General features: G+C 36.9%; 1 protein-coding gene across 1 annotated transcript; it reads left to right on the top strand.

Annotated features, from left to right (window-relative positions):
- Positions 1-669: 669 nt before the first annotated feature.
- Positions 670-12,839, top strand: lrfn5a (leucine rich repeat and fibronectin type III domain containing 5a). Its single transcript, XM_060828404.1, has 3 exons — positions 670-1,026; positions 9,436-10,846; positions 11,546-12,839. Exons 2-3 carry the CDS (start codon positions 9,456-9,458, stop codon positions 12,477-12,479), a joined length of 2,325 nt encoding a protein of 774 aa, XP_060684387.1. The 5' UTR covers positions 670-1,026; positions 9,436-9,455; the 3' UTR covers positions 12,480-12,839.
- Positions 12,840-14,179: the final 1,340 nt, after the last annotated feature.

The raw sequence follows: 14,179 nt of genomic DNA, 5'->3' as shown, positions 1-14,179 counted from the left end.
CCTTTTATGGCCGGATTTTCCCCTCAATGACTTGTTCTTTTCCGTTCAGTATTATCGTTTTTTTTTGGTTCCAGAAAACCTTGGTTAAAAAAAGACAAACTCAGCTTCATAGCGCTTCTTAACAATCATCCCTGAGTGACAGCAAGGGAGAAACAGCCTGAATGATTCCTCCGCCTCTTGGCCATTTCTCAGCTAACGCTGGCAACTGGGTTTTTTTTGCTCTTGCTGAAGAAGGAGTCCACCCTTGCAGCGAACTTGATGGGGCGCCACCATCAACAATGTCTCTAAGTTGCCTCTTTTGACAGCACAGGGGTGACATGGTGCACGTGTATCCAAGGTTTGCTTTTTTTTCCCCCTTGTTTGTTTACACACAATTAGAATGACTTTGATTTAGCACGGAGTTGGTCGGCGGTCCTTCTTTCGGAGCGAAAGTGGTCCACAGCCCGGTGAAGTCCGTCCGTACGTGAAACAGAGGGGGCACAGAATGTGGCACTCGATCACTCTGAGGTTTAACTCAGCGTGGAGGCTGCGCTGGGGGAAGTACTAGGTGCAACGGTGCAATTCTGCCTGCTGAGATTTGATCTGACTTTCCCATCTCAGCCATTTGATCGCTCTCACTGCAGAGACGTTTGCTCAGCTAATAGAGCAGCTCGCTTGATGCAGAGGAAAGCTGCTGCTCTCCGTGTTCCTACTCTGTGTAACAGGATAGCCACAACGGCGCTGAATGGACGGAGGGGAGAGATCTCCGCTGTTCGCGGCGACCTGGGGAATGTCAGTTTAAATGTGAGGATATATGCAAACCTCTGAATTGAAGCAGCTTCTACCCGCGGATGGCATTTTGCTCGCCTTTTGATTTAGCTGCTTGCAAAAATGGCTCTTTTGGAGCTCATCGCAATACAGAACAGAAAACCGTGCAGATTCTATCGATTTTAATAGTGACTTGAGGGATTGAGAGAGACATGAGTGAGAAGACCCACTTACCCTGATCCTGAGCTAACTGGGCAGGGCTGATGTTCGACCTTAAAGGTAACTCTGGGATTTTATTTTTGTGACATCTATTTTCACTGCTGTTTTGCTTGCCTTTTTTTCCCCCCACCTCATGTAAGCTGTAACCTATTCGGGGTTGGTTTAGCAGCGAATCGCACTTGGGTTTTGTTTTGTTGCACTGCACAGTGTTCAGTGTGGCCATCGTGTGCTGTTCAAGGTGTTCCATGCTGCATCGCAAGCGAAGCTCCGGCGTAAGTAATCGCTTAAGGTTTTTAACTTGATACAGGTACATTGCAAGGTCAGTGCAGCGTTGCGGATGCTGGATCGGGTGTATTGACTAAATACGGCGGAGAGTGTTTTTTTCCCCCCCCTAGCGCGTTTTTGCTTTAAACTGAGTGTAGAACTGTATTTCGTACGTTGAAACCAAACGGACGAATTGTGCAGGCTGCTTGGGAAATTTTAATTGAATCGCTACGCTCGACAGATCAGCTTTTACTGACTCTGTGCACTGAAGAATATTTGCAAAAAAAAGTCTTCGCGTAAAACAGAGGCATCGACCTCACCCACCACTCCCCCCCCCCACCCCGCCACACAGTCTATGTAAATTGATACATTTCGAAAGGTTACTTTTGCCCTCCTCCCCCCCCCTCCCCGCCCGAGTTGGTATCAGCAAGTGCCCAGTCTTCAGATTGAAAGGAATTATATTGAAAATTGTGTCGGAGGGGGTGGAAAGGCTTATGTTGAAAGCGTCAAAAAAAACCTAAGTCTGCAGTGTCATTTCATTCCAGTACCCGAGGTAAGAGTAAACATCCCTCCAGTGCAATGAGGTTTGGAAAAACAGCTGTCGTTTACCGTAGTGCAATTCTGCTGAGGTCCAGTTTTATTTGGGGCATGCGTCTGCTACAGTTCCATACAGAGACCGAGAATAATATAGTGTGTGCAATCCTGGGTTCCCGCGGCGATGATAAAAAGAGAAATGATTGACATTTCAGTTTAAAAATATATTTGAAGTTTCTTTTTGATGAAAAACCATATGTTTATAACTATCTTCTGAATATATAAGGATTTTCAGCAAGAGTTTTCCAGTAATGATGTTTCCTTCTATCAAGCAAGTTCCATGTGAATTCACAATTATTGTTTTATTTTCGTAAAAAAAAGTGGGAATATTGTGAAATGTTCTCCCCACGTTAGGTAACATTACTGTTCAGTTTACTAAACAGACCTTCCTGATTTCTTATACGCTGTTGGTTCTGTCGTGAGCATTACCAAATTGCTGATTCCTTAGAACAATGGGGTGATAACCAAGGTGCTGATGACTTTACAGACAAGTTATTGTGGTAATTTAACTCTTCTGCTGTGTCCCATTTTCTGATCTTTGCTAATGTGGTCCAGCAATGCTTGTAGAGGTTAACAAGATCAATTGCTCTAGACTGGCCTCATAAATGTTAAATGTCATATTGTAACAACTGAATTATTCAGAGCTCTAATGCTCATTTGGCACTGGGTGACCAACATTGTGTAGATGTAATCATTTTTAAAAGAAAATAGTCCTTTTCAAGCATAAAAAAATCAAAAGGAGAAAAAATATTTTTCAGCAAACAAAGCAGACAAAGAAACCTCTGTTTAATTTTGAACAGATAGTTAAGCAGTCACTTGTCTTTTATATTAATACTTAATTTCTGCATTTTGTAATATTGTACCATTGATATTAAGAATTCATGGAAAAACTGCAGCTTGGACTCTGCTGCCTGGTGGTGCTACAATTCAGGTTATGCCTCTTCTTCAGCAATAGAAAAAGGCAGTGACATCCCTATCCGCTGCATAACTCAGGAGGCTAGAATGAGACAAGACCATTACTGCAGTAAGCTTCAAAGGTGACAGTTTATCTATTTCAGTGGATGGTCGCTGCCCAGATTGGCAATACTTTTGTGCCTTATTTGTGTTAATTAATCTAAGAGACCAACATCAGTCTGTTGAAAGTGCAACAAAACTCATCTTGATATTATTCAATCCAGACCAACATGTAATTTTGTTGTGGCCACTAGTCAGTGAATATATGTCAATGAACTACCCTGTGCCCTTTATAGCTGCAATCTTTTGAATGTTGTTCAATGTTATTTACAAGAAAAATGCTAAAAGAATCATTGTGACATTTATGTGGCTAATACTGTTTAAAAGCAAGCTCTGCCTTTGAGTAAAATGATGCATGGTATCAACATGATCTTGATACCATGTTGCAGCATAAGTGCTAAATGGATGGAATATTACAGATACATTTTTCTTTTTATTATTTAGCACAGCTTGAGATGTTGTGGGGAGAAAAATTAAACCACTTTTTTTTACATTAAGTGTATAATTTTTGCAGACCTGACCGTTAGTCACACTTCATGAACAGATAATGCAAACAACCGCTTTTGAAATATTGTACAGCCTAGATTCCAAAGTGGAGGGGCAGTGCTACAATGAATCTTTGTTCCCCCTGACTGCAGCATTGCTAAACTGATTTCTGTGCAGTTACTGTAGAATGAGTGATTTTAAGAAAATGAGTCAGTACACCAGAAGGCCACCATTTGAGTTCTACTCTACTTTCCACACCATAATATCTTAACGTGTTGCTAAAATCAGCAATAAGCCAAAATGTGAAGGAACTTGATCTTAAATAAAATATTGAATGTGGAACAAATCTTAGTAGTTATGAATGGGGTGGGCTTTTATAAGCCGTTGTACAGCCAGTTGGCAACTCAATGCAGATCACTAGAATTTGAGAAGGTTGGTGCAATGTTATCATAGGGTCTTAGTGATGTAAACATCCTATTACTATGAAAGTCCCAAATGCCAAGCAGTGTTAATAGATGTTAATTCCCAGTGCCCATATTCTTATAAAGACATTGACCCATAACTGCAAATTCATTCAAATGCATTCATATTTGGCAGTTACTATTTCTTGGAAATATTTAACTCTTTTCTGCATTTTATACTCAATTATATTCAAAGGATTTATTATTTTACAAAACCTCTTTTCCCTTTATTTCTTCTTTCTACTTTCCTTTCCTCCATACCTCTTTCAAATCTTGTTTCCCATTTCCAGGTTTATTTTTGGCTGTAGTTCATCTCCATTCTGATTTTAAGGTTCCCAAAGCGTTCCTGTTATTGATAGATAATAATATTGTGCAAGTATGTTTACGTTGTATCCAATTATATTTTCTTCTTTTCCCTTCTCTCACTTCTCACAGTCAGTCAATTCTTCTTTCATTCTGAAGCTGATTCAGGGCCAACCTCTTAAATAATCTCCAGCAGGTGGAGAAATGTTAGTCCTGCTCAGAAGCATTCTGTCATTCATTTTTTGAAATATTCCAGTCTTATGTTTGGACAACATGAGGTTATTCTAAAATGTATGTATTCACAGATTTTTTAAAAACCATTATATGGGGAGAAAAAAGTGTCATTTCACAGAACTACCAACTGTTGAGTTGGTTGTAGCTTCAATTTCAATTCAACAAATGAAAAAGGACAAGTCAAATTGAAACCTCATTTAATATCCCACAATTCTTCACCTCCAACATACCAGGCAGTGCCACACATGAAATAAATACCAATGCAATTCACATACAAAACAGTCACTTAACAGGGGCAGTGACAAGCCAATGAGCAGTGTCCAATGTGTTAATGGTAAGGCATAAAAATAGTAAAGTAGTTGAAACACAGCCTTGAAACTTTGGGAAAGAGGCATAAGTTGAATTCTAACAGTGATACAAAACTCAATTGCTTCAAACATAGAGGGATTCTGATTTGCTTTAGTGGATTTTTTATCTTGCAAAATTATCCTGCTAAACAATGTCCTTGGCTTTGTAAAGCTAATCAGATGTCAGGGAAGTTTAATTATTAGTTATTTTTGTTAGTTTTAAATTAAGTTTTAAATTCTTTCAGCAAAATGAAATTTAATCAAATATGTGGATTTGGATCTACTTAAATTAAATAATCAAAAATGTTCACCGATAGTAAAAGGCATTAACTTCCATGGAGATCTGATTAATTTAATCAAAGACAAAATAGAAACAAATAACAAAGAAAAACTCTATGTTTATTAAAACAGTTGCTGAATATTACAACTAGGAGAAAGTGAGGACTGCAGATGCTGGAGATCAGAGTTGAAAAATGTGTTGTTGGAAAAGTGCAGCAGGTCAGGCAGCATCCAAGGAGCAGGAGAATCGACGTTTCGGGCATAAGCCCTTCTTCAGGATTCCCGAAACATCGATTCTCCTGCTCCTTGGATGCTGCCTGACGTGCTGCGCTTTTCCAGCAACACATTTTTCAGCTCTGAATGTTACAACCCAAAGATCTGAGAAAGATTGAGCATTACTGAATTTTGACCAGCAACTGCTAATTAGTCACATACATAGACAGAAGAGAGAACTCAAAATACCTAACTACAGACCTGCTAGCATTTAATTTTAAGGTTGAAAACTCTGAATCTCCATAATTCAACTTGGGCATTTTGTTCCATTTCAGTTTGTTTCACAGTCAGAAAGTTATGTTATAAAAAGGTTTTCTAGAAGGGAAAGCTCCAACAATGCCAAAGAATCCTAAATTTGACCATGTCATATTTTTCCATGGATTTCTGAACATTACACTGCTTAGTTGAATCAGGTTAGGAAATCACTGTCCATTAAAATGGAAAGTGGAAAGAACAAACAGCTTGATATTTCAGCTAAGCATTGTATTTAACACAACAGTATGAGGAACTCCAAGCAGAACCATTATGAACTGGAAGAAAGCTTTCATATCGTGACATTGTATTTGATAGAGTGATTCCATATCTTTTCACCTGAACCAATTTTTTCCCAGGTAATTTAATCCATTATCACAAGCTACCATTTTGCCATTACGTAATTATGGAAAATTTCCATCTCTCTAAAATAAAGTGAGCATAAACTCTGGGAAATAAATGTAAATTGTGCAACAGTTGTAAGGATGACAATTAAAAGTACGGACTTGCTCACTTGAATGTTTGTATCAGATTAGCAATGTATGATATCAGAATTGCACAAGACATATTTGTGATCAGTGCTTAGAATAATACCTAATTTGTACCAAAGAATTAAGCTGATAGCAGCACCTGTTCATAACTGGTGTACAATTGATCATAACCCAAATCTGATTCCAAATCTGATTGACTTTCAATTTAATACAGTGATTACCATTTATATTCTAATAGCCTACTTTAATGGCTTGAGCCTTATTTAAAATAAACATGCAGCATAATAGAACAGATAGCTGAGTAAACATTAGAACTGCAGTTAAATTAAAATTTTCACAACAGAATTGAAGCTTTCTATAAGTATACTTATATCTTTTTATAAGTTCATTAATTTATGTTTCACATTTGCTTTGTTTTTGATGTACTGTGTGATCTGTCACATCTCAGTAGGGTCAGAAAAAGCATTGGAAATTGACAGCCTTATTACTGCTTAATGCAAGTATGCCAGTAGATTGTTTTTAATACAACTGATCATGAACATTTTTAACATTGCTGATTAACAAACTTACATTTTCACATTGCTTATTTCAAACCTGTTTAGATGGTTTTGAAATCGCTCCTGAATAGTCATTCAGAGGTATTTTGAATGCACAGTGTCTGCTTCAAAAAATTGTCAAATAATCCCATTACTAGTTGGATTGCTAGAAAAGGTGTTTGAATATAATGAATATTAATACACTATTGTGTCTGTGTCTTACCTACGCATCTATAATTTAGAATGACTGTCATTACAATTCCTCTGCAGCTATGAATGAAACTATTTGTTAAACTGGAGACTTTTAATTACACTATTTGAAGTTCATAATGACATATTAAGGCTTCAGATTACATTAAATCCAGCCATACTTTCTCCATTTAATATTTTCTACCTTAGAGCGATAATTAGAAATTAGCACTAAATCAGTGACAGTTCCCTTCTGAAATGCCAAAATCTGTGAAAGGGAGTCCACAGCTAAAAATGGTCTGCAGTCTTTTGTAAAAAAGTTTTATAATATGCATTGAATATATATCATACACTTACATTTTTACTTTGAAATAATCAGAAATATTGGCACATTGATGATATCATTTTTCATTTGCTGCATCATTTAATATTTATTTATTAAATCTAATGCATTTGGCATGTTCTTAACTGCCCATAGTCCTTACTTCCTGGTCAAGGTTTTTTAGACGCATTATACATCGAACAACTACTATGAACATTTATAATAGAATTTTTTATATATCAGCAGCCATCATGAGAAAAAGTATATCGAAACAGATATAGTTGAGGAACTAATTGATTCATAAAAAAACTTTTCTTTGAAAAAATTTTAGTTTTGTTTTCATGAAATTAACCTCATTAGTGATGAAATTTTAACTTGAAAGCAAAACACTCATAAAAAGGGAATTATGTTTACCTTAATTTTTGTTGTACTTTTTTGAAAATTACATTAACATTTCAAAAACTTTTTGCAAATGTTGGATTCTAACTGGATTTATGTTTTACTGAAAACAATTTGAAGGTTTATACATTGCTTTGTATTCTAAATTTGTGCATCTAGAATACAGTATTGATTGAAATGAGAAAGAAAAATTCAAATTGTTCTCTGAGGGGTTTATATCTTACTTTGTTTCTAGAGTTTTGAAACAATTGAAAATTGATTTTTAAATTATTTATTTTGAACATACCTCATTTAAAATATGAACAATATTTCTATAATGAAATGCTCAACCAAGCAGCACCTGTTGTTTACTGTTGTTATAATTTCAAGAATTGCTTTTTTAAGCCATTTTAATTCTTACCAAATATTGCTTACTGATATTATGTTTTCTTTTCCTAAGTAAAGTACTTGCTCTTTGAATAATTTTAGACTAAATAATTTTAAAACATTAAAATCTAGAAAACTACATAAACAGTGCACTTTGTATATTTCTTGAGATTATTAATATTTCTTTATGGAAAAGTATGTTTGTTTAATGTTGTATGGATCATTAACTCACCGGTGAACAAAATGCTTTAATGTAGGACATTAACATTAGATATCGAGACTAGTTCAATGGGATATCTGAAATTGTAGTGTAAGAGAGTTGCTGTTGAATCGAGGAGATGGTGAGGCCACAGTGATGGAGAAAGGAGGGGAATTGGTACCTCATGCTCCAAAAGGAGAGCATGGGTGCCATTTTCTGGAGCCTTATAAAGCTTGTTAATCCTATCTCCAGTATTTCTCAATCCTTTAATCCTCAGTTTTGACTCTTTGCCACGCTAAAAGCTGTTAGGACTGTTTTCCGGTTCAGCTAAATCCAGAACTTCCTTTCATTGTCAGCTCCTAGAAAGCCTTATAATTCCCAAGACTTGATTTCCCAGACTCATTGTTCCCAGACTCATTGATTTCAGGTTTACTCGCAATGTACTTGGATGCTGATATTTTCTTTTCTGAGAGATGTCAGGATCCTTCTCCAGTGATTCGACCATTCACTTAGGAAGTCGCAGAATCTCTTTTACAATGCAAACTCAGACCCTTTCTCAGGGCTTCTCAACACTCGTCATTGATTATTAAAACATCAAGTGCCAGCTGGTAATAATCCTGTTCTTACAAAATCTCAACACACTATGAGCAATGCTTTGGGAGGTTTATTAATGTATTAATGATTTTGCTTACTGTTCAGATTGCTATCAATATCACATTTTTACATGGCATTTTACAAACAAAAAGAAACAAAGTGTGACAAGTAAGAAATTATTTCTTGGTAGAGTACATCACATTTTCAATTTACTATTAGTTTTTATAAGCAAACTAAATTGTGTTACCTTCACAGAACCCAAATTTGTCATTAAGCACACTCAGTTGCCATATATTTTTCAGACAGTGCGGTTAATAATTGAATAGATTTCTCTGCTGTATGGAATCTGAATGTGTATACCTAATCAATATTGCATTAAGTTATTAACAGTGCTGTATAATTTTGAACTTTTTTAGATCCTCCCCATTTATTTGTCCAAATCCTTTTACATCTTTCCATGTTACAGTACTAAATGACTGCAAGACACAGTGGATCATCTATCAAGTATCTGTAAAGGTTGATATTGATTCCACAATTTATTGGTATACAATAAGTCAAGGTTCTTTGCTTTCTATTTTAACCTAGTTCATGAATAGTCATATTAACATCTCAGTAAAACTTGGAACCCAACCATATAGGTTTCCTCCTAGACTACTACATCTCAATTTGCTCCATTACCAGTGCACTTATGTGTCAGCACACTAACATCATGCTGCTCAATATTTTAAAAGAATATCAGTACATTTGCAATGGGAATTATTCAGAACAACTTTAGTTTGAAAAATGCTTTAGAACACATGGATTATACTGAGTGAATGATGTTTGGTTTTTCCAAAGATCTCCTAAACATTCTGTTTCTGTTCCAGGCTAGTTAACCTGATTTACAATGGAAAAACTGCTTTTTTATCTGCTGTTAATTGCTATGACAGTGAAGGCCCAGGTCTGTCCCAAGCGTTGTATCTGTCAAAATCTGTCTCCAAACCTTGCAACTCTTTGTGCCAAAAAAGGACTTCTCTTTGTCCCAGCAAACATTGACAGAAGGACAGTGGAGCTACGTTTAGGAGATAATTTTATTACAATCATTAAAAGGAAAGACTTTGCTAACATGACCAGCCTGGTAGACCTTACATTGTCAAGGAATACAATAAATTATGTTGCACCACAAGCATTTGCAGACCTACGCAATCTGCGGGCCTTACATTTGAACAGCAACAGACTAACCCAGATCACAAATGACATATTTAGTGGACTTTCTAACCTTCACCATTTAGTCGTCAATAACAACCAACTAATTGACATTTCCTCAGAAGCTTTTAATGATATTTTGTTGTCTCTTGAAGAGTTGGACGTATCCTATAATAATTTAAAATCTATTCCCTGGGAAGCAGTTCAGAAGATGGTCAACTTACATACATTCAGCATGGACCATAATATGATTGAACAAATTGATGAGGGGACTTTTTCCCATCTTCACAAGTTGACTCGTTTGGATATGACGTCTAATAAATTACGGAAGCTACCACCTGATACCTTGTTCACGAGAGCTCAGGTACTAGCCTACTCAGGACTCTTGAACCCACCAAGTTTTACATTGAGCTTTGGAGGAAATCCCTTGCATTGCAACTGTGAGTTACTCTGGCTGCGCCGTCTTTCAAGGGATGATGATCTGGAGACCTGTGCCTCACCTCCACAACTGACAGGTCGGTACTTTTGGTCTATCCCAGAAGAAGAGTTTATCTGTGACCAGCCGCTGATTACTCGCTATACGCATGAGCTCAGAGTTTTAGAAGGTCAACGTGCAACATTGAAGTGTAAGGCCATTGGGGATCCAGACCCTTCCATCCACTGGACTTCACCTGAAGGCAAGCTCATTTCAAATTCAACACGGACAGCTTTATATAGTAATGGAACTTTAGACATCCTTATAACTACTGTCAAAGATACAGGCACTTTCACCTGCATTGCTTCAAATGCTGCTGGAGAAACCACTGCTGTGGTGGAACTTCATATAATCAAACTCCCACATTTAGTCAACAGTACGAATCACATTCATGAGCCCGATCCTGGCTCATCTGACATTTCTACTTCGACTAAATCTGGCTCAAACACTAGTAATAGTGTTAGTGACACTAAGGCCAAACCAGAAAAGAGAGTGGAAGTTGCTGAAACATCATCATCATCTGCACTTATTAAATTTAATTTGCAACACAATATCCCTGGCATCCGTATGTTCCAGATTCAGTACAATGGTTCTTATGACGATTCACTTGTTTACAGGTAAGCTCTTTGAACTGTTTCTGCATTCCTAGTATTTAATCAGTTGGAGCTGTATTTATTTTGTTAATGCAATGTTCTCTTTTAGTACATAAACAGAGGTGAAACCACTGTCACATTACAGCTTCATGTGAGCTCTGTGAGGACATGGTCAATTATTAATGCAGTGTTTTTCCTTGTCTGGTAATAAACAAGTAAGAGTAAAGCCCTCATAATACCATACTGATCCATAATCCTGTACTGTAATCTTATTTACTCTGTGCATGCAGCCACATCACAGTTCACGTCTCTTTGTGAAAAGTTGGTTATTGTGTGATGACACTTTAAAAAAATGCTTCAGAAAGACACTTCAGATTAAGGTGTCCAAAATCAATCAAACGGTGACTTCCTCGGTTCTTGATCCAATTGCTTTGTAGTTGACTTTATAGAATTTTGTTTTGGCCTGGAAGCTAACTTCTAATTTTCCTTCTCAACTTAAAATGACAACATGTTTCTTTTTGAAATGAAAGTAACATTTGTGTAATGCAGGCCTTCAATGAGCTATGTCCAGACTTAAGTGTGGTTATTTATCTCAAGAGACTTGCATGTGTATGTGGCTTTAAACTTTCAGTTATGTTAATAAAGGTAGTTTCTTTTTCAATAATTGAGAAAAGAATGAAGTCTCAAAGGTGAACTAATGCAAGTCAATGTATTGTCCCTCAGAATGATTCCTTCCACAAGCAAAAGCTTCCTTGTCACTAACTTGGCTGCAGGAACGCAATATGACTTGTGTGTCTTAGCAATCTACGATGATGGTATCACTTCCCTCACAGCTACCAGGGTTGTTGGCTGCATACAGTTTACCACAGACCAGGATTATGTTCGCTGTCATTTTATGCCGTCTCAGTTTCTGGGAGGAACCATGATCATTATAATCGGTGGAATTATCGTAGCTTCTGTGTTGGTCTTTATTATCATACTGATGATTAGATACAAGGTGTGCAACAATAACGACACACACAAGATGACAAAGGTCAGCAATGTCTATTCTCAGACAAATGGAGCGCATTTGCAAATGTGTAGTGGAATATTAACCCACTCAAATTCGAAAGTCATCATGGGTCACGAAGAGAACACGCAGTATCATAAAGATCCCAAATCACAATCTTCGGATTCTACCATGAGCCAGGAATGTGCTACCACTACCTCCATCGTACCACCTGACTGGACTACAGGTGTTACTGCATCTCAAAAGCTGAAAAGAAAGGCTGGGCCAAAGTCAAGTGTCGAAAGACCAATGGAAGCTTTCACCAATGTTGAGACATCCAAAAAGAAAAGGGAAAATACTGCAATTTTACAGAAGCCCTCCTGTGCTCCAATTTCTCTGAAAGAGACTCCCACATTTAGACGAGCACATTCTAAGTCCATTAAATATCTTACTCTGCCAGCAGAAACAAGCAGAGCTAAACGGAGATATTCACTCAATGGAGATTTATCAGAGTATCATTGCTATACTCATTCACAAAAGATTAGCAGCCTGTGGTCAAAAAGAAGCATGTCAATGAATGGAATGTTGTTACAGTTGGAAAACTCTGATGCTGATAGTGGGAAAGCCACTTTCTCAAGTTCTGAGTGGATAATGGAAAGCACTGTGTGACATGTTAAATATGAAGGAACACTGCCTTGTAACAGTTTGGGAATTCTATGCTAGTCTTTCAGTTTGATGGCATTTCCAGCAAGGTAGGAATGGAACTGGCTCATGCACGCAATTCTTTGATAGAAATCAACAGGCAGCACAGAAAGACTGGAAGGTAAAGCACGATTTAGCACCAGTGCCTTATCCTGCTTTAGGATTGGCTTTCTGGTTCTGGAGTATAGGATAAATGAGTGAATTTATTTTCACAGAAGCCTTTGACCAAGGAAATATGGTTTCCTGCATCTTAAAGAAAAAAAAGCCTATTTATGGACTACTTAATAAATTGATATTTTTTAAAAAATGAGCTGTATGTTTCTTTTCAGTGACAATGGTAAATGCCTTTTGTTTTCAGGCAATTGCTGTACAGATAAAACAACTTTGTGTTGTTATGTTGTGTACAATAAAGGATTAAATAAGTATACTCGGCCAGTGTTAGTACAATGAATAGCTGTTATGTGTGCAATTAGGCAGGGCCTGGAAATTGTGGTAGCCCAGCCAAGTCTGGTAAAGGTACTCCATCCTGCCAGCTAAGTAATCTAAAATGATTGAACTTCCATAATAAGGGTGCCAGTCCTGCATCAGAAAAAGTAATGGTTGTGGTAATGTAATCTTCGCATTTAAATCAAGTATTCATAGTCTGACTACCACTCAAAGGAGCCATTAAATAAAAATATTGCCACTCAAAGGAGCTGCATTAAGGCCCGCTGCTGAAGTGCTTTCAACTGATTCTTATGCTATTTTTGTGAAATTGTAACACAGAAATATGTAAGGAAAATGGTATAAACTAGAATGTGCAAAGAATCTGAGGAACAGATTTATTTAATCCAATACCAGGCTAACCATTAAATTAGAAAGACATTTTTACAAAGCACATTACAATAATGTGATGTTTGAACAGCCCAACTGATAAAATCGTTATTTACCTGGTACAAATGAGCAAATGGACAATTGCATTTCAGATTAATGGGCTGGTGTGGTCTAAGCGAAAACGCAGCCAAACTCAATCACAGTTTTGAGCCATTTAACTACTGGTATAAACTCAGTAGTGTTACTAAAAACTCTGTGCCAAGTTTTTGCTCAAGCGTGGGATTGTATTTCTTGTCAAAGAACATGATTATCCATTTTCAAGAAATCCAAAATCCGAAGCAAGCTGGTGAAATCTTGGCTGTGCCCCAGATCACATCTAATCAACCCAGTTAGTAAAAGTTTGGACCTTGTGTTGTGCTCACTCCCATTATCTGGTAAACATTTTTAGTCTCCTTTTGACATATGCAATTTGTAAAATTAGTGAAGCACACATTATATCATGGCTTGACCTAACCTGATAGAAACATGCAAGACAGTCAGTCCATCCAAGGTTTTACAAGGGGTGATTTTTTTGGAAGCTAGCAGCAGAGTAATGATGAACCTGGTTTTATTTAAAGAGGAAGGTTTACCCAGACCTGTCAAATTCACTCATTTCAATAAAAAAGTATAACCTGTTTCTATGTGTTTCGCTCTTTGAAAATAAAGTTTAGATATTTAAATGAGTTTGTAATCTGTCTGAATTTTTGTGTTTGCAAGCTCTTCTGAATTTACAGACTAAGCTGCACAATGAAATCCTTCTTATAGAGCCCCTGTGTATTGAAACTAGCTTATCTGATGATCCTGCCAGCCAACAA

This window comes from Hemiscyllium ocellatum, chromosome 8, assembly GCF_020745735.1.
Source record: "Hemiscyllium ocellatum isolate sHemOce1 chromosome 8, sHemOce1.pat.X.cur, whole genome shotgun sequence".
NCBI lineage: Eukaryota > Metazoa > Chordata > Chondrichthyes > Orectolobiformes > Hemiscylliidae > Hemiscyllium > Hemiscyllium ocellatum.
The sequence above is the reverse complement of the archived record's forward strand: the minus strand, read 5'-3'. Positions and strand labels throughout refer to the sequence as shown.